This window comes from Zea mays, chromosome 6 (assembly GCF_902167145.1).
Source record: "Zea mays cultivar B73 chromosome 6, Zm-B73-REFERENCE-NAM-5.0, whole genome shotgun sequence".
Taxonomy (NCBI): Eukaryota; Viridiplantae; Streptophyta; class Magnoliopsida; order Poales; family Poaceae; genus Zea; species Zea mays.
This window is the reverse complement of record NC_050101.1, coordinates 146657298-146678352: the sequence shown is the minus strand read 5'-3', so window position 1 is coordinate 146678352 and position 21055 is coordinate 146657298. Positions and strand designations below refer to the sequence as shown.

Sequence of the window (21055 nt, the reverse complement as noted above, 5' to 3'; positions counted from 1 at the left end):
GTGCCCGATAGAAAGTACTCGGTAAAGAAGTCGTTGCCGATGTACAATTCACTTAGCCTTCTTTTTTCACCTAGTGTTTTCTAGGCTTGTTTCTGGTAGTGAGTGTTTGTTAGCTAGGAAAAAAATGCTAATAGATGGTGAATAGGTATGGAAAATAATATTTTATAGTTGTATTGGAATATAAGGGTAGAATTTAGGAAGAACCGCCATAAAGACTGGAGATATATAAGAGAGATCGGTGATGTGGCGGGACTAGTGGGATGTAGGGGTAAAATATAGAGAAAATCGTTGAGCACATTCTTATCATCTCAGCAATATACTAGTACTATATAACCGCCTGTGACTCAACAACTTCAAAAAATTCTATTCGGCCTACGTAGACACACACTTGCTTCTAAATCTTAGAGTTATACAAACACAAATAATACTGTTGCTTTTATATACCTAAAAACTGTGAGCACCTTTATTAGCACGGTTTAGCCGCGAACTAATCTATCTAGTGATTTTGAGTGGCTAAAGTCAAAACTCGAATCACGGATGAATGATGAATCCCCACAGGAATCGATCCTCCGATGCATCCAATATGGATCTAGCTATCACGTCGATCGTGATGAGCAGGGAAGATGGCGTCCATGCTGCTCCCTCCGCTGCTGGTAGAGTTGAACATGGCGTCGGCGAGGTCCATCACCGGGTATTCGGCCGTGTCCCTTCCTGAGGCGGCCGGCACGTTCACCTGAGCGCTGCTTCCCTCGCCGGCACTGGAGCCCACGAGGGCTGATGGCATCCAGCTGATGCCGAGCTGGATGGCCGTGGACAGCGCCGGTGCAGAATGCTCAGCGGCCGCCGCCATGAAGAGGTCCTGGCTGGCAGCAGCGAGGACTGCTGCTGAACCGCCAGTCGGGGAGTTGCTTAGCATGTTGGCGGCAGTTGAGGCCGCAGTGGCGGGGCCAGCTGCTGGGAGGGTGAGCAGCGGCGTCGTGGAGGTGAGGCAGGTGTGGTTGCCGCAGTAGGTCACCTCGTACGTGAACGGGTCGTCGTCTAGGCGCTGCATCTTCTTCTTCGCCTCGCACCCGTAGTAGTTCTTGTGAGTGCACCTGTAGTAGCTCCTGCGGATATATAGCTATAAGTTAGAAGCTATAATTTATCTTATGATTACCATGACATCCATTAATATTAAAATAATATGCAAATATCGTATTACAAAACTCGAAGAGAGATCTATAAGATTCATAAATAATGTTAAAACCATCATGTGGAATGAATAAATGACCAAACAAACAAAATAAACTTTGTGGATCTTGAGAAGTCGTTATAGAATTTTATAGTTTGCAACATTCGGTAAAAAAGGCAGAGTTGTACATTTATTCTCGGGCTCTATAATAAGATTGATATAAACTTTGCCTTCATATCATATTGGTATGTTGCATGCTAGCTTTAAAATTATCTAGACATCTCAACCTTGGTGACAAATATGCATTCTCTAACGACAACTCAGCATATATTGTGACGTACCTTTCAGTTGATAAATTTGTTGCCCCGAAGGACATTCTACGTACGAAGGGCCCATTTTCAATTTTAAAACCGTCAGACAGTGAGAATACGCACGGCCGGTGTTGTCACTATAGCCATTCACACAACTTTACGTTTCTTATTTCTTCTGTGTCGTCCACTCGATTTCATGCGCACACATACATTGACACACACAGGAACAGGATACACACGAGCTAGTAATATTGTACTGTTAAGACTGCTAATAATAAGATATCAAAGCCAAACAATATATATGTTAAGACTGCTAATGTTGTACTGTGGCTGTACTTTTGAACCAGCTTATTAATTATATTCACTGACGTTGGCCTCTGCCGTGAGAAAGCAGGAAAAAATTGAAGTAACCAAGGCAAGGGCGCAAGGCAATGCAAAGCGAAGTCAACAGCCATGCGAACATGTAGGAAAGGGTGTGCAAGCATGCTTATTAGTGACTTGACTTAAATCATATATATATATCTCCTGACCAAATTAAACACGCAAATCCAGATCATAAACTAAGTATTAATATTATACCAAATCCAGATCAGAAAACAGAACGGAAATGATGCTAGATCAAATGGAAGATTTTTTTGATGTTCGAGAGGAATAAAACGATGCCAAATAATAACAAAGTAATTAACCTTCTGCGTGGATTCAAACACATAATAATTGGGTTACCTTGGATATCTGGAGCCCAGTATATCCTTCTGGCCGTACTTGCGCCACGTGTAGCCATCGTCCGGTGGCTGATCAGCGTTGCCCGCCGTCGCCTGTGTTGGAACCATTATTGTCATCCTCTCACCACCCTCCCTCCTGAAATTAATTAATACTAGTAATCACTTCACTGTTACTGGCACCCCTGTCTCTTTCATCGGCAAGTTAGGTTTTAAGTTGTGTTTTGGAGAGTGTCTAAGTGAGTAAATGTAAAAAAAAACTCAGAACATATACACTATATCTTGCTCTATGCTCAAGACAGAAGACTAGCTGATTGATTAATTTAATTTATTGAATGATCTGATTATTCAATAAATATAATAAGACATAGGTTTTAAATACGTTTACTGTATTATATTATGTTTTAGCTGCGTCTTATACTTTAAATACCGTGTAGCAGGGTTGTATATGTCCTTAGAGTAATATAATCGTTATTATAAGACCTAATAATAACGTCATCATGTACGTATTCGTGGGCGTCGCAACCGGAGAACAAATACCAGGGGCGTGCGTGGAAAATTCCGTGCCACGACGGCACGACGACATGGTAAAAGGTTCTCCGCCAGGCAGGGTTTGAACTCTTGACCGCCAAAACTTGAATAAGAAAGAAAGAAAAAAAACACGAGCAGACCCGGCCGCGCGCCCCAGCTGAACCCTAACGTACGCCAACGAACGCCGGACGGCAACGCACACGGCACACGTACGTACCTCCTCCTGTGCTGCTGCTGCCGCGGCTGGACCGGCGGCGAAGACCGCGACGACGACGAGGCATGCCGCCGCACTGGCCCGCCCGACGACGTGCCGGCGACGACTGGCGAGGCGTTGACGACGAACGACGACGGGTCCGCAGCTAGCAGCTGGTGGCGCCCGAGGTTATGCGGGAACGCCGTCGACGACGACGACGGCGCCGAAGGAGCGCTGAGGAACGGGCGGAGGAGGTCCAGCTGAGGGATGACGCGGTCGTGCTGGCTGCTGCCGCCGAAGTGAGTAGGAGGATTAGCAGGCGGGTGAAGCATGCGTATGGCCGCGACGTAGGCCTGGGCAATGCCGTGGCAGCGGTCGGCGAGGTACGCCGGCTCGTTCTGGGCCGCCGGGAGCTCCTCCATTAGCTCCCTGGCCAGGCGGAACCCCTCCTCGATCTGCCGCAGCGCGTTGCTGTCCATGGTCGTCGTCGTCGGTGGTGTCAGCTCCTTGGTGCTGTACCGGTGGTGGTCAAGCACGCCGCCAGCAGCAGCAAGAAACGCGAGTGGGGGAGCTGCTGCTGGGTGGGCTGCAAGGACGTGCATCTATCTTCTCCGCTGTGCGTTAGCTACCTGATCTATAGCTAGGCTTGGTATCTACGTACGTACCTATCTCCAATGCAAGGGCGTTGGTGCTTCATGCCATGGCGAGAGAGATGACGAGACTCGCTATATAGCATGCAGAGGACAGGAAACAGCCTGGTACGTACACGGCCAGGGCCAGGGGGCGGGGACGACTCACTCACTATATGCGGTAAGAAAGCAGAACGGGTCATTGGTCATGGCGATTACTAGGAGCAGTAAATAATACTAGTAATTAATAAATAAATAAACAAACAAGCTTGTTATTAATTGCATGATGTGCTGTGCTGCGCTGATCTGGTCACTTTCTCACCGCTCCGACGATCCCCGTCTTGGTTCTGGTTGGGTCATGGGGAAGACCGCGGACGTTGAAAAGGAGCTAGCTATAGCTAGCGTTCAACGTGGAAGGATCTTAATTCCGGCGTCCGTGATCCTCCCCTCCCCTCCCCTCCCTTCTTTGGCCAACGACTTGGTGAAGCTAGCTTTTCATTGGAAGAGTCAAAGAGCACGACCACACGTATTGTTTCCTACCTGGCCTCTCGGCCTTTATTTTACATTCCAGCGATCATGTTCCAGCAGGGACGATGGTAACAAATCGGCAGGCATCAATCAAAAGAATATATGCTAATCATCCGTTCAGAAAAGACATATTCTATATATGACGAGGAGTATATAGGGCATGTTTGGTTCACTACCTCAGTTGCCACACTTTGCCTAACTTTTCTGCCTAAGGTTAGTTATTCAATTCGAACGACTAACCTTAGGCAAAGTGTGACATATTTAGCCACAAACCAAACAGGCCCATAGTGTCACAGATAATTTAGTTGCAAAAAAAAAAAATCAAAGAATGGGGTTCGTTCGCACTCAAAATGTTCTCACCGTAGGCACCCACACGGCCCCTCACACACAAATCCCCCCCCCCCCCCCCCCCCCTGGAGTATAACTTGAGTGATTTTTTTAGATAAAGAACCTTACGTGATGCGTGACAAGTAGACATCTAGTGTTGACAAAATTTCTTTTTTCTATTCAATAAATCATGTAATGTAAGTGAAAGGATCAAGATATACAAGAGAGACTGAATTAGACCAATCTATTTTTTTTCCTCGCAATAACTAAATCATACCAAATAGCTCAGTTTATCGCTTCTGCCTAATCTTGTTCTATCCTTCCTATAAAAGTTCCGCGACCTAGGTTGCAACTCTATTATAGTATGTCAATTCTAATACTATAAACACAAGAATTTAATTGAACAAAAGTAAATGTTCAAAGTAAAGGAAGGATTAGGAACACAACGTTTTTTCAGAGGTATCAGAGAACCCACACTCTTCATTTGAACTTGTTGGAGCGGGTTGTGGCTCCCCTTGATCCGCGCAACCATCAAGTACTCTACACATCTTAATTCTTTGCTACTCTAACACAAAGATTCACCCACAACCGTTTACACCATGAGTTGGGCCACCTATGATCTTCATCGGGTGATCATTAAGATCTCAAATTATGCACTAGATTCTGCTATGCGTACTTCTTGGCGTTCATAGATAATTGCGCTAGATTATGCTATGTGTACATGTTAAAAACAAAAGATGGAGCATTACATTATTTTAAGGTCTATAAAAGCTGAGGTAGAAAATCAAATAGAGAAGAAAATTAAACGATTAAGGTCTGATTAGGGCGATATTTCTCAAATGAATTTTCTGAGTTTTATACAGAGCATGTTATTATTTATAGGAGGACACCTCCATACTCACCATAATCCAATAGGTTTGTTGAAAGAAAAAACTAGGCTCTAACTAAGTTGGCCAATGCCATGTTAGAGACATCGAGACTATCTAAGAAACGGTGGAGTGAGCTAATATATCTAAGGAACAGTGGAGTGAGATAATGAAACTACACCATTCGATGATCAGTTGAAGAAGAGATTGAATCTCGCTTACCTATGAACTTGAGGTTGATTGGCTAAGGTGAATGTGCCAATCAATAAGAAGCGAAAGCTTGGACCAAGAACTATTAACTGTGTCTTTCTTGGTATGCTTTTAACATCGTGTGATATAGATTTTTAATAAACACTCTAGAGTACCTAACATGAATGTTGGTACAATTATGGAGTCTAAAGATGCCACATTTTTTAGAGTGAATTTTCTATGAAAAATACACCCAACACTTCTAGTTATAAATTTGTACATGCGATTCATGAATGAGTAATACATGTCGACCTTGAACCCCATGTGAAAAATCTAGAGGATAATATTATAGTCACTCGAAAGAGTATGAGACAAAGGGCTGCAATCTTTTGATGAATATTATATTATATATCTTGTGGATGATACTCCAAAAATCATAGAAGAGGCATATTCATCTCTTGATGATGACTTATAAAATGAAGATGTTCAGACTAATATGGACTCAATTATGGCTAAAGGAACATGGGAGGTTGTCGATCGTCCTTATGGGTGGAAGTCTGTAGGATCTAAATGGGTATTCAAGAAAAGGCTTAGGACTGATGGTACTATTGAGAAGTACAAGGCCAGGTTTGTGGCTAAGGGTTATACCCAAAAGGAAGACAAAGATTATTTTGATACTTATTCACTTGCTGCCCGTCTAATGACTATATGAGTGCTATTTTCCTTGGTTGTCTCACACAGTCGTATCATTCATCAGATGTACGTTAAGACAACTTTCTTGAATTGAGAACTTGACGAAGAGATCTACATGGATAAGCATGATAGTTTTATAGCAAATGGCCAAGAGGGGAAAGTTTGTTAGTTATTAAAACCGTTGTATGACCTAAAACAAGTACATAAACAACACAAGAAAATTTATAAAGTTTTGACATCAGTTGAACTTGTTGTGAATGAGGCTAATAAATGTGTATATTACTGGTTTGGAGGGGCTGAAGGTGTGATTCTATGTTTGTATGTGCATGACATTCTAATCTTTGGCAAAAACATTGATGTGATTAAGGAAGTGAAATACTTTTCTGACTAGTAACTTTAAAATTAAAGATTTAGTAGTAGTTGATGTTATTCTTAACATAAAACTATTATGTGGAAAATGTGTTGAGTCACTTTGGACAAACTTGATCTAACTCCTTATGATCTAAGCACTCATTAAGAAAAAAGTAGAATAGCACGTGATCAAATAAGATACTCTCAAATCATTCGGTCTCTAATGTACCTATCTAGTGCAATGAGACCTGACATCTCATTGTCTATGAGCAAACTGAGTCGGTTTGTTTCAAACCCGGGATATGACCATTGGCATGCCCTAGATAGGGTATTGCGCTATCTATAAGGGGCTATGAGTTATGGCATTCACTATACCGGGTACCCAAAGGCATTGTAGGGTTATTTTGATACAAATTGGATATCTAATGCTGATAAGATTTATGCCACAAGTGGATATGTATTCTAACTTGGAGGTGACAAAGTTTCATTAAAGTATTTCAAGAAAATCATCTTAAGGAGGTCGACAATGGAAGTTGAACTCACAACATTATACACTGCCATAGTTGAAGCTAAGTGGATTCATAAACTCATTATAGATGTATAGTAGTTAAAACACCAATACCAACTATCTCCATAATTTATGATAATCGCATGGTAATAATCAAAGTGAACAGTTATAATAGGGATGAAAACGGTCGAAAACGATCAGAAAACACTAAAACCGTTACCGTTTTCATTTTTTTTATCGGAAACGAAATCGGAAACGGTAATTTCGGAAACGGAAACGACATCGGTATTTCGGAATCATTGGAAACGGAAGTTCGGTACAAAAAACATCGATATCGGTCGGAATCTAAAATACAATCGGTAACCATATCAATATGAAAATATCACAATACAAGTACAATAAAAAACATTCGAAGCATGTATGTTTCCGGCACGCAACTGTTGCACGCTACTATTTCGAATCTGTAGACTAAACTATTGCACGCTACTTGTCGGCGTTTCGAGACCGGGGGGTCCCTGGGCCGACGAGTGAATGTCGCCGCGTGCCCCAGCCCAAATGGGTCGAGCGCGAGGGCGAGCGCGAAGGGGGGAGAGCGAGGCGGCCGGAGACCGGCGTGAGAGAGGTGGGAATCCCGCGGCCTTCGTGTTCGTCCCGCGCCCAGGTCGGGTGCGCTTGCAGTAGGGGGTTACAAGCGTCCACGCGGGAGAGGGAAGCGAGCGGCTCCAAGCGGGCGCCTGTCTCGTCCTCGTCCCCGCGCGGCCAACCTTTTCTAAGAGGGCCCTGGTCCTTCCTTTTATAGGCGTAAGGAGAGGATCCAGGTGTACAATGGGGGGTGTAGCAGAGTGCTACGTGTCTAGCGGAGGGGAGCTAGCGCCCTAAGTACATGTCGTTGTGGCAGCCGGAGAGATTTTGGCACCCAGCTGGTGTGATGTCGTGGCCGTCGGAGGAGCGACGGAGCCTGGCGGAGGGACAGTTGTCAGAGCGGTTGGGTTCTTGCTGACGTCCTCTTGCTTCCGTAAGGGGGCTAAGAGCCGCCGTCGTCACAGAGTACGCGGGGCGCCATCATTGCCTATTTGGCGGAGCTAGCCAGATGGGACGCCGGTCTTGTTCCCTGCGACCCGAGTCAGCTCGGGGTAGGGTGATGATGGCGCCTCCTGTTGACGTGGCTGGCCTGCGCCCTAGGTTGGGTGATGTGGAAGCTCCTCCGAAGCCGAGGTCGAGTCTGTCTTCCGTGGCCGAGGCCGAGTCCGAGCCCCTGGGTCGCGCGGAGCGGAGTTCGTCGTCTTCTGGGGCTGAGCCCGAGTCTGAGCCCTGGGTCGGGCGAAGCGGAGTTCGCCGTCTTCCGGGACTTAGCCCGAGTCCGAGCCCTAGGTCGGGCGGAGCGGAGTTCGCCGTCTTCCGGGACTTAGCCCGAGTCCGAGCCCTGGGTCGGGCGAAGCGGAGTTCGCCGTCTTCTGGGACTTAGCCCGAGTCCGAGCCCTGGGTCGGGCGGAGCGGAGTTCGCCGTCTTCCTGGACTTAGCCCGAGTCCGAGCCCTGGGTCGGGCGGAGCGGAGTTTGTCGTCTTCCGGGACTTAGCCCGAGTCCGAGCCCTGGGTCGGGCGGAGCGGAGCTTCCTATGGTGCCTTCGGCCGGGCCTGACTGCCTGTCAGTCTCACTCTGTCAAGCGGCACCGCAGTCGGAGTGGCACAGGCGGCACTGTCCTTCTGTCAGGCCGGTCAGTGGAGCGGCGAAGTGACGGCGGTCACTTCGGCTCTGCCGGCTGGGGGGCGCGCGTCAGGACAAAGGTGTCAGGCCACCTTTGCATTAAATGCTCCTGCGATTTGGTCGGTTGGTGCGGCGATTTGGTCAGGGTTGCTTCTTAGCGAAGGCAGGGCCTCGGGCGAGCCGGAAATATGTTCGCCGTTGGAGGGGGGCCTCGGGCGAGACGGAAATCCTCCGGGGTCGGCTGCCCTTGTCCGAGGCTAGGCTCGGGCGAGGCGTGATCGAGTCGCTCGAATGGACTGATCCCTGACTTAGTCGCGCCCATCAGGCCTTTGCAGCTTTATGCTGATGGGGGTTACTAGCTGAGAATTAGGAGCCTTGAGGGTACCCCTAATTATGGTCCCCGACAGTAGCCCCCGAGCCTCGAAGGGAGTGTTAGCACTCGCTTGGAGGCTTTCGTCGCACTTTTTTGCAAGGGGACCAGCCTTTCTCGGTTGCATTTTGTTCTGGTGGGTGCGCGCGAGCGCACCCGCCGGGTGTAGCCCCCGAGGCCTCGGAGGAGTGGTTTTACTCCTTCGAGGTCTTAATGCCTTGCGTAATGCTTCGGCTGGTCTGGTTGTTCCCTCATGCGAGCTGGCCGTAGCCCGGGTGTATGGTCGGGTCCCAAGTTCTTGGGCTGGTATGTTGACGCTGTCAACAGTTCGGCCGGAGCCGGGTTTGCGAGAGCAGCCCCTGAGCCTCTGCACAGGGCGAGAGGGCGATCAGGGACAGACTCGACTTTTTTACATACGCCCCTGCGTCGCCTTTCCGCAAGGAGGAGGGGGGAAAGCGCCATGTTGCCCTCGATGGGCGCCGAACATGGTGTCTCCGGTGAGCTGCAAGCGGGTAATCCGAGTGGACGTCTGTGCCCCGTTCGTTAGGGGTCGGCTAGGGGCCCAGAGGCACGCCCAAAAGTACCTGCGGGTGATCTACCGGACCCGGTCCCCTGGCGACGGGGTCCGAGGGCTCGATGCCTCCCTCTGATGCGATTCCGTTACAAGATCGCTCCCGCTGGTCTCGGAAATGTCCTAGGGTACCTCGGGAGCGTAGCCCGAGCCTTGGTTATGTATCGAACGTACCCATGGTCATCCCTCGCTCGGCGTCTGAGGCGGCTGTGAACCCTTCGGGGGCCAGCCTTCGAACCCCTGATCAGTAATGGGCGTGGAGCCCGAGTAGCCTGAGGCGACCGTGGAACCCTTCCGAGGGGTCGACCTTCGAACCTCTGACCAGTAGTGGGTGTAGGGCCCACACGATCTGAGGCGGCTGTCGAACCCTTCCGGGGGGCCAGCCTTCGAACCTCTGATCAGTAGGGAGGCTCGGAGCCTGGTTCCTTCACGGGGAAGGATCCTTTTCGGGGTATCCCCCTTTCCCGGTCCCTGTTGCAAGAGAGAGAAAGAGGAAAAAAGGAAAAGGATACGAAATCGAACGACGCGGCGTACCTTTTTTGGCGTGGTTATTATGGCGAAGGCGAAGCGTCGCCCACTTCTCCTGCCAGAGGCGCCGCCTGTCCTGCCGCGGAGTTAATGCGACGGGGCGAGTGGTTGGCGGGGCGGCCGTGGCGCGTGCGCGAGCCGTCCGGGGAACGGCTATTTCGCTTTGCGTTTTCGAATCCCGCGTCCGGTCCGGGCGGAACGTTTGAACCGGTCTCGCCTTGGTCTTTATATACCCGGGAGAGGGTCTGGTGACGGTTCTTTGCTCCGCTTCCTGCCTCCCTCTTAGGTTTTCGCAACCCGAGAGGCTTAGCTAGAGAAGAGGAAACCGCCCTCCCTGCGCCTTGTGCCGCCACCCCTTCCGCTCGGTGATGGCTGACCGGGTGACCATCATCTCGCCGCGCGACCCATGGCCTTTTTCCATGGTGACGGCGAGTGATCTGGAGGATCTCGTTGGCGAGGGTTTACTTCGCCCTCTCACCGATGAGCAGCGACCGGAATGGATTCCTCCCGTGGGCGGAGCCGCTCCGTCCCCACCGCCGGGGTACATCGTGAGCTTCGTCTCCTTCCACGAGCGGGGATTTGGTGTGCCGGCGAGCCGCTTTATGCTGGCGATCCTGCACCACTACGGGGGTGGAGTTGCACAACCTCACCCCCAACTCCATCTCACAGGCCGCCATCTTCGTAGCGGTGTGCGAGGGGTACTTGGGGATCGCCCCCCATTGGGATTTGTGGACCCATCTCTTTTTCGCGGAGCTTTTTGCCTCGCCGACGGGGGAGAGGAAGGTCCGCGCAGCGGTGCGGGCCGGCGGCTGCACCCTCCTGCTGAGGCAGTCGCGGGCGTCGCTGTATATTCCTGCCATCCTCGCGTCCTCGAACAAGGGGTGGCAGCGCCGGTGGTTCTACCTCCGGAACAACGGCGAGTTGCTCCCGTCGTTCTCCCAGCGAGTAGTCACCACCGCCACCGATGCTTGGCGCCACGGGACCCCGCACGAGAGACAAAAGAACCTCGAACCCCTTCTTCAGGCCTTGGAGGCGTTGCGGAAGGGGGGACTCACCGCTGCGGGAGTGATTGCCACCATCCACCGTCGGAGGGTGCTTCCCTTGGCGGAGCGACGGCTGTCGCTTTGGGAGATGACACCGGAGGCTGACTCGGAGGGCTCGCGGATCTCCCCTGATCCTCTTCCCTTCGACGTCCTCCACAGGCGGGTGTCCGTCGCGTTGGGGAAGCCAGACCCCAACGCCTTCTCCCAGCTTTTGATGCGCCCAGACCAAGGGTGCGTGACTCTGGTGAGTGTCCGCCTCCTCCTTTCTCTTGCATCGGGTTGCTCCTGGTTCTTACGATTGGGGTTTTCCCCCTTCTTCAGGAGGTGGGGTGGCATAAGCCTTCCCTGCCACGGGTCCCGCAGGATGCGGTGGACCGAGCGGCACGGCGGGTCGCCGCGGAGGAGAAGAAGAAGGACGCGGAGAAGGCCCGGGCCCGCGAGCGGAGGCGGGCTCGAGACGCCTTGGAGAAGCTTCGTCGCCGGCAGGAGAGGGAGGGGCTCCCGAGGGAGCCGTCGCCGAAAACGCCCGACGACGACGACGATGATGAAGATGATGACGGGGAGGACGACATGGCTGCCCGCCTCGGCCTCAGCCCCGGCTTGGGGTTTGGCCAGGAGCCGTCAAACCAGCCCCCGAGCGGGCTGATGTCGTCAGTCCCCGGGGTCGGGACGCCGGGGTCCCGGCCTGAGGGGCGGGGGCAATCCGAGAGGGTATCGGACCCCTCGGCTGGAGGAGCTGAGGCGGCCCCGGGGAGCTAGGCCGAAGCGTCTGCTCCCCGAGAGCCGCCGCCCGCGCCGGCAGCGCAGGGGAGCGACCCCCAGGTCGCCGTGACGGTGCCTGGGCAATCCGCCCCCCGGGCGTCCAGGGCGTCCAAAGCAAGGGTGGTGCCGAAGCTTCCGGCGAAGCGGACCTCGGCGGCGGTTCTGGGGGTCGAGATCCAAGAGACTTCCCCCCAGGCACGGTAGATCATGGCCCGGAGCGGGTAAGTATCTCGGAATGTCTTCGTCCTGGCTTTTCATTCATATGTCCCAGCCGTGATTTTCCTTTTTCCCTCAGCAAGCGGAGCCATGGCCTAACCGACCTGGCACCCCGGAAGGCCCTTAAGACGGCGCCGGCTTGCGTGGCCAGCGCCGCTCCGGGCCTTGCCGTTCAGCCGACCTTCTGGCAAGGCGTTCCACCGCAGGGGGCTCAGGCGGCACCAGTTGCCGTGGAGCGGGTTCCCGAGGCTGGCTCTTCTGCTGAGGCGGCCATTGTGATAGGGGAGGCGGCTGACACGGACGTGGCCCCGAGCCCACCGGACGTGCCGGCCATGCCGGCGCTTGCCGCTACTAAAGTCGTCGTCGTCCCAGTCGGAGAGCGACCGGTTGCTGCCGACGTTGAGACGGCTGATGCGTCGGCGCTTGGTGCCTCGGAAGAGGGGGGCGTGGAGACGCGATCCGTCCCGCCGGGCGGCAGCCTCGTCGCTGTGCGGCGGAGCTCCGAGGGCCGGCGCCAGTTGCTCCGGTTCCGGACCCGTGAGGCCTCGAATCCCGTCTTCGTTCTCGACGACAAACGGGAGGACCAGTCCTGGGATGAGCTCCGCGAGTGTGCCAAAGCAACGGTGGGGTCGCTCCGGTCGTCGCTGGAGGTTTTCTGCAGGGACGTCCCCAAAATCCTCTAGGTAACGGTTTCATGCATACCTTTTCTCTTCTGTGACCGAGGCGTCTTTCGTGACGCCCCGCTTCCTTCCCTCAGGATCTGACGGATCAGAGCGCCGCCAAGTCGTCGTTCATCCGTCGCGAGGTCGACGTCTGGGGCTCGCTGCGATCCCTGAGGACCTCGCTCGCCGAGGCTACTGCGCGCCTTTCTCAGCAGGGTGCCGAGGTAGCGGACCTTCAGTTGCTCTGCGCCGATCTGAGAGCCGAGGCGGCAGCGGCGCGCGCGGAGGCGGCCGCGGTGCGCGCAGAAGCGCAACGACAACGGTCGGAGTTCAACCGGGTCGTCGAGGAGCGGGACCAATCTCGGGGTCGGGCTGCCGAGGCCGAAAGCCAGGCCGAAACCCTTGCAGCCGACTTAGCCGTAGCCCAGGTCACAGCCTCGGAGCAGCGTGCCCGAGCCAGAGGTACGCCTTGGCCATCCTCGGTTTTCGTTCCTGTTTATTTCCTCTGCTTGTGTTTGAGATCTTTCTTCTGGCTGTTCGCAGAGCTCGAGTCCGCCCTTGATGAGTCCGCCAAGGCGCTTGCCGAGGCGCTTGTCGGGGCGGCCGAGCAGAGGGAGGCTGACCACGCGGCCATGTCCGAAGCCGTCTCGGACGTTTACCGGATCCTTGGCTCCGGCGACGTCCCCTCAGGAAGCTCCCCTCAAAGTTGCCTTCAAGTCTTAGGCGATCATGTGCGCGGCAGACTCCGCGAGGCGCTACACCACGGCGTCAGGCGGGCCTTCGCCGTGCTCGCTTCCCACTACGTTGTGGACCTAGAGCGGGTTAGCGAGGGGTATTGCCTTCCCGACGAAGATGAAGCCGCCCTGGCAGAAGTCCAGAGGCTCGATGCGGCCACCGCGGGTCCGAGCGCAGTGCTGGCGACCACCTTTGAGGCGGAGATCCTCCCACCTGCGCCGTCGCCGGAAGCCGAGATGGACTTTGCCGAAGGTGGGGACGGGGCTGAAGGCGCGGCTCCTTCCCAAGGCGACGCCTAACTCTGCTGGAACAGTTTCTGTTGGATGCGCGTGTGTCTTTCTGCGGCCGCTGAGGCCTGAACACTTTGTTACCGTTGCATGAAGTCGTACTCCTTTTCCTTTTATTTTGCGTGTCCGGCTCTGCCTGTTAGTAGCAGGGTGGCTTCCCCAAGTAGGGGTCACTTTTCGTGGCGGGTGACGAGTGAGGTGTCCCTAACCCGGAGGCATGGGAGTCCCTCGGCTCAGTCGACCTTGCCACTTACATGCATCCGCGTTCGCTCCTTGGGGTCCTGCTTCTAACATAGCCGGGGGAACGCAAAAGCCTTTTTGATTGAAAATTTTGGACGCAGAGAGGTTCCCCAATCTTGACGCAGAGGGGTTCCCCCCTTTTTAGCCCCCGAGGGAGGGTCAGGCTCTGCCGAGGCGAGGCTGACCCTTCCTTGACGACTAAGACTTGCATGGGAGCGAGGTATACGAACAACTTGAAAACATCTTAAGGGTAGAAGCGACGTAGCTGTTGGATGTTCCAAGCGTTGTCGTAGACCTCGCCTTGACTGTTGGCCAGCTTGTGCGTTCCGAGCTTCAGAACTTTGGCGATGACAAGCGGTCCTTCCCGGGGGTGCGTGTAGCCCCCGGGTGCCCCCAACAAGGGCTCGGGGTGCTGTGCGATGGTCGCGATCTTCTCCGGGTGGGCTTCGATGCCCCGCCTGGAGATGATGAACCCCAAGACCAGGATTGAGCTTGGCGCCTTTTGCCTCTTTGATGGACTCCGCTGCCATTAGCTTGTGGATCTCCTCGCCTATGGTTCTGCGCTCCTTCCCGTCGAACCGGCGCAGAGGCTGCTTGTCGGGTCGGGCTCCGGCCCGAATATCCAGCGAGTGCTCGGCGACATTCCTCGGTATGCCGGGCATGTCCGAGGGACTCCACGCGAAGACGTCGGCGTTTGCGCGGAGAAAGTCGACGAGCACTGGTTCCTATTTGGGATCGAGCCCGGAGCCGATCCGGATCTGCTTGGAGGTGTCGCCGCTGGGGTCGAGGGGGACGGCCTTAACCGTCTCCACTGGCTCAAAGTTGTCAGCATGACGTTTCACGTCTGGCACCTCCTTAGAGAGGCTTTCCAGGTCGGCGATGAGGGCCTCGGACTCGACGAGGGCTTCGGCGTACTCCACGCACTCCACGTCGCATTCGAACGCGTGTTTGTACGTGGGGCCGACGGTGATGACCCCGTTGGGGCCCGACATCTTGAGCTTCAGGTAGGTGTAGTTGGGGACGGCCATGAACTTCGCGTAGCATGGCCTTCCCAGTACCGCGTGGTAGGTTCCTCGGAACCCGACCACCTCGAATGTCAGGGTCTCCCTTCGAAAGTTGGAGGGTGTTCCGAAGCAGACGGGAAGGTCGAGTTGTCCGAGGGGCTGGACGCGCTTCCCGGGAATGATCCCATGGAAGGGCGCAGCGCCTGCTCGGACGGAGGACAGATCGACGCGCAGGAGCCCGAGGGTCTCGGCGTAGATGATGTTGAGGCTGCTGCCTCCGTCCATAAGGACCTTGGTGAGCCTGACGTCGCCGATGACGGGGTCGACGACGAGCGGGTATTTCCCCGGGCTCGGCACGTGGTCGGCTTGGTCGAAGGTGATGGGCTTGTCGGACCAGTCTAGGTAGACTGGCGCCGCCACCTTCACCGAGCAGACCTCCCGGCGCTCTTGCTTGCGGTGCCGAGCCGAGGCATTCGCCGCTTGCCCACCGTAGATCATGAAGCAGTCGCGGACCTCGGGGAACTCTCCTGCTTGGTGATCTTCCTTCTTGTCGTCGTCGCGGGCCCTGCCACCCTCTGCGGGTGGCCCGGCCCTGTGGAAGTGGCGCCGAAGCATGACGCACTCCTCAAGGGTGTGCTTGACGGGCCCCTGGTGATAGGGGCACGACTCCTTGAGCATCTTGTCGAAGAGGTTGGCACCTCCGGGGGGTTTCCGAGGGTTCTTGTACTCGGTGGCGGCGACAAGGTCCGCGTCGGCGGCGTCGCGTTTCGCTTGCGACTTCTTCTTGCCTTTCTTCTTGGCGCCGCGCTGAGCAGACGCCTCGGGAGCATCTTCCGATGGGCAGCCCTGGGGCTGCTTGTCCTTTCGAAAGATAGCCTCGACCGCCTCCTGGCCGGAGGCGAACTTGGTGGCGATGTCCATCAGCTCGCTCGCCCTGGTGGGGGTCTTGCGACCCAACTTGCTCACCAGGTCGCGGCAGGTGGTGCCTGCGAGGAACGCGCCGATGACATCCGAGTCGGTGATGTTGGGCAGCTCGGTGCGCTGCTTCGAGAATCGCCGGATGTAGTCCCGGAGAGACTCTCCCGGCTGCTGCCGACAGCTTCGGAGGTCCGAGGAATTCCTGGGGCGCACGTACGTGCCCTGGAAATTGCCAGCGAAAGCTTGGACTAGGTCGTCCCAGTTGGAGATCTGCCCAGAGGCAGGTGCTCCAACCAGGCGCGAGCGGTGTCGGAGAGGAACAGGGGGAGGTTGCAGATGATGAGGTTGTCGTCATCCGTTCCACCCAGTTGGCAGGCCAGACGGTAGTCCGTGAGCCACAGTTCCGGTCTCGTCTCCCCTGAGTACTTTGTGATAGTAGTCGGGGGTCGGAACCGGGTCGGGAACGGTGCCCGTCGGATGGCCCGGCTGAAGGCCTGCGGACCGGGTGGCTCGGGCGAAGGACTCCGATCCTCCCCGCTGTCGTAGCGTCCCCACGCCTGGGGTGGTAGCCTCGGCGCACCCTCTCGTCGAGGTGGGCCCGACGGTCGCGGTGATGGTGCTCGTTGCCGAGGCGGCCCGGGGCCGCAGGCGCGGTGTTGCGCGTGCGCCCGGTGTAGACCGAGGCTTCCCGCATGAATCGGGAAGTCACGGCATGAGGTTCCAAGGGTACCCCTGCCTTCGGGAGGCAGAGCTCTCGACCCGTCGGACCACAGCGCCTTCCAGGAGATTCTTGAGCTCCCCCTGGATTCGCCGGCCCTCGGTGGTTGATGGCTCCGGCATCGCGCGGAGAAGCATCGCTGCTGCAGCCAGGTTCTGGCCGACCCCACTAGATGCGGGTGGTGGCCTGACCCTGACGTCGTCGGCGACGCGGTGCTAGAAGCCCTGGGGCAGATGACATATTTCTCCGGCCGGGGGTTGGCCCGCCCATGCCTGCCCGGCGTCCCGGCGGATCGGCTCAAGCGCTCCTGCTCCCTCGTCGAGCCTGGCTTGCACCCCGCGGATTTGCTCAAGCTGTGGGTCATGGCCCCCCGCCTGAACGGGGACCACAGCTAGCTCCCGTGGGATGTCAACGCGGGGCACCGGCCTAGGGAGATCACTGTCCTCCGGCATGCCGAGATGATTGCCTTCGGAGGGACCCCCTAGATCGACGTGGAAACATTCGCGGCTTGGGCCGCAGTCCTCGTCGCCGAGGCTGCGGCTACCGTCGGAACAGTCGGAGAGGCAGTAGTCACATGCGGTTATGAAGTCCCGCATGGCACTGGGGCTGCCAAGTCCAGAGAAATCCCAACAGATGCTAGGCTCGTCGTCTTCCTCGGACCCAGAGGGCCCGTAGGTCGAGACGTCCGTCAGCTGGTCCCAAGGCGACCGCATGCGAAACCCCAGAGGGTTTGGACTCGCCTCTACGAGAGCGCCCGCCAAAGCGAGGTCGCTAGGCGGGTTGAGGCTGAATCCAAATGACATGGGATGGGAGTCGGTCGGTACCTCTTGGTCGACGAGCGGCGATAAAGTCACGTCGGGGACTGACTGCACCGTCGTCTCGGGTATGAGGGTGACGTCCAGCAAGCTTTTCGCGAGCGCGCTGGCGTCGTCCGCTTGCTCGGGATCGGCGTGTTGCGAGGAGACGGCGCTCGTCTTCGTCTCAAGCGCGAAGTCGATACCCGGTGCGCCCCCCGTTGGGGTGCCGACGCTGTCGACTCGCTCGACAACCGATGAGGCGTTGCCTCCTGCTTGGCCTTGGTTGCCCTGCCTTCCCCTCCGTCGGCGGGGAAGAAGGCGGGACGAGCTCGAAGGTTGTCCTTACACCACGCGGGGAAGGCGTCGTTAGTTTCGCCGCCGGCGGGGTGGACTGTCGGCCGCCATTGTCGTTGTCGCGCGGCGGTGGAAGGAGTATCACGTCGTAGCCGCCGTCGAGGGACATGAACTCAAGACTCCCGAAACGGAGCACTGTCCCGGGTTGGAGAGGTTGCTGGAGACTGCCCATCTGGAGCTTGACGGGAAGCTGTTCGTCAACACGCAGCAGGCCCCTACCTGGCGCGCCAACTGTCGGCGTTTCGAGACCGGGGGGTCCCTGGGCCGACGAGTGAATGTCGCCGCGTGCCCCAGCCCAGATGGGTCGAGCGCGAGGGCGAGCGCGAAGGGGGGAGAGCGAGGCGGCCAGAGACCGGCGTGAGAGAGGTGGGAATCCCGCGGCCTTCGTGTTCGTCCCGCGCCCAGGTCGGGTGCGCTTGCAGTAGGGGGTTACAAGCGTCCACGCGAGAGAGGGAAGCAAGCGGCTCCAAGCGGGCGCCTGTCTCGTCCTCGTCCCCGCGCGACCAACCTTTTCTAAGAGGGCCCTGGTCCTTCCTTTTATAGGCGTAAGGAGAGGATCCAGGTGTACAATGGGGGGTGTAGCAGAGTGCTACGTGTCTAGCGGAGGGGAGCTAGCGCCCTAAGTACATGCCGTTGTGGCAGCCGGAGAGATTTTGGCACCCAGCTGGTGTGATGTCGTGGCCGTCGGAGGAGCGACGGAGCCTGGCGGAGGGACAGCTGTCGGAGCGGTTGGGTTCTTGCTGACGTCCTCTTGCTTCCGTAAGGGGGCTGAGAGCCGCCGTCGTCACAGAGTATGCGGGGCGCCATCATTGCCTATCTGGCGGAGCTAGCCAGATGGGACGCCGGTCTTATTCCCTGCGGCCCGAGTCAGCTCGGGGTAGCGTGATGATGGCGCCTCCTGTTGACGTGGCTGGCCTGCGCCCTAGGTTGGGTGATGTGGAAGCTCCTCCGAAGCCGAGGTCGAGTCTGTCTTCCGTGGCCGAGGCCGAGTCTGAGCCCCTGGGTCGGGCGGAGCGGAGTTCGTCGTCTTCTGGGGCTGAGCCCGAGTCTGAGCCCTGGGTCGGGTGGAGCGGAGTTCGCCGTCTTCCGGGACTTAGCCCGAGTCTGAGCCCTGGGTCGGGCGGAGCGGAGTTCGCCGTCTTCCGGGACTTAGCCCAAGTCCGAGCCCTGGGTCGGGCGGAGCGGAGTTCGCCGTCTTCCGGGACTTAGCCCGAGTCCGAGCCCTGGGTCGGGCGGAGCGGAGCTTCCTATGGTGCCTTCGGCCGGGCCTGACTGCCTGTCAGTCTCACTCTGTCAAGCGGCACCGCAGTCATAGTGGCGCAGGCGGCGCTGTCCTTCTGTCAGGCCGGTCAGTGGAGCGGCGAAGTGACGGCGGTCACTTCGGCTCTGCCGGCTGGGGGGCGCGCGTCAGGATAAACGTGTCAGGCCACCTTTGCATTAAATGCTCCTGCGATTTGGTCGGTTGGTGCGGCGATTTGGTCAGGGTTGCTTCTTAGCGAAGGCAGGGCCTCGGGCGAGCCGGAAATATGTTCGCCGTTGGAGGGGGGCCTCGGGCGAGACGGAAATCCTCCGGGGTCGGCTGCCCTTGTCCGAGGCTAGGCTCGGGCGAGGCGTGATCGAGTCGCTCGAATGGACTGATCCCTGACTTAGTCGCGCCCATCAGGCCTTTGCAGCTTTATGCTGATGGGGGTTACCAGCTGAGAATTAGGAGCCTTGAGGGTACCCCTAATTATGGTCCCCGACACTACTATTTCGAGCCTGCTGGTGAACTGAGACATCTTCATGCATGTATGTTTTCGGCACGCAAACCCTTAATAGTTGCAGAACTCTGAATCGCCTGATAGTTTTCAAGATTTTTCTACCTTAATCAGCTGTCCAGCAGCACACGGCAGGATCCTGTTGATAGGTAGCCAGGCAAGTACCACTCGGTTTCTCAAAAAATTCTAAATCACATGAAGCAAGGGAGGACTTTGGCGGCTGGCGCTTGCTGTGCGGGCGTGCGGTTCTGCCTGGGCGAGAGCGACGGAAGTGGAAAAGCAGTGGCCGACGCTAGATGGGCTGTGGTGGTGGGCTGCTTGCTCCCATAAGCCGCCCATGAGCCATGAGTTGTGAATTTAGCTTTTAGAATTTGGGCTGGGCCATGAGTTTCGGTAAATTCCGAATTTTGAATTCGGTAAATTCCGATCCAAAACGGTAACCGAAGAATACGGTCGGTAAAGGACTGTACCAATTTCGATACCGATTCCGATCTAAAATTTCGAAGACCGATTCCGATTCCGAGAAATACCGATACCGACGATTCCGATCGGAAAAATCGAAAACGGTTTCCGGAATTCCGAAAAATTCCGAAACCGTTTTCATCCCTAAGTTCTAAGGCTATCTCTAGCAGCTTATCCATCCCCATACCCATATTCAAACTCCACTCTGCGAACAATGCAGTCTATAGTGCAGAACAACACAAAATAGTGTTTTGGGTAAACTTTGGGTAGACTGCTGCAGACGGCCTAAAGTTAAGATGAAGTCCACAAGGCACATGAAAAGATGGTTTCTATCAGAAAACTGAGAATTTCCATAATAATTATGTTGGACTATGTCCATACATTTAATAATCTAGAAAATAAGTTTACAAAGAGTTTGTCACATAATATGATAAAAGGCGCATGAAGGAAAATGGGCTTGAGACCCACTTGAGGTCACTCCATAGTTATCACCTATTCTGTACGATCGAAGGTCTCGTGAAATAGAATGGCGAAACAAGCTATTGGATGGCTAAGAGAGGCCCCTTAAAACAAAGTCTAGATAATTAGAGATGCATGTCTCTCCATTTTTGTAATGCATTTCCGTATGACAGGATGATTAAAATCTTAATGTGACCAGAGTAGCTTAATTAAGTAGACATATTGTTTTATAGAACAATCTAGAAGGAACACACCTATATGAGTTCAACTGCTAGTCACAGACTATGAGATACATGTAATCTCTAGATAATCATGAAAGCCTTCAAAGTAAGACTTATATGCTTCAAACACGGGGTTGCTTTTGCACAAAACTTCAAATTTCAAGGTGTAATCCAAACAGGTAATCTTATGAGTTTTTGGTTAAGCTAGTTTGCACAAAACTGCAAATTC

The 21055-nt window shown here is 55.1% G+C and overlaps 2 protein-coding genes across 2 annotated transcripts; both read right to left on the bottom strand.

The window, feature by feature from the left end:
* Positions 1-414: 414 nt before the first annotated feature.
* LOC103630183 (probable WRKY transcription factor 29) lies at positions 415-2514 on the bottom strand. Its single transcript, XM_020540231.2, has 2 exons — positions 2206-2514; positions 415-1106 (listed from the first exon to the last, which is right to left on the bottom strand). Exons 1-2 carry the CDS (start codon positions 2319-2321, stop codon positions 590-592), a joined length of 633 nt encoding a protein of 210 aa, XP_020395820.1. The 5' UTR covers positions 2322-2514; the 3' UTR covers positions 415-589.
* LOC109940559 (uncharacterized) lies at positions 2364-3662 on the bottom strand. The gene is made up of 2 exons (XM_020540118.1): positions 2950-3662; positions 2364-2436 (listed from the first exon to the last, which is right to left on the bottom strand). Exons 1-2 carry the CDS (start codon positions 3525-3527, stop codon positions 2364-2366), a joined length of 651 nt encoding a protein of 216 aa, XP_020395707.1. The 5' UTR covers positions 3528-3662.
* Positions 3663-21055: the final 17393 nt, after the last annotated feature.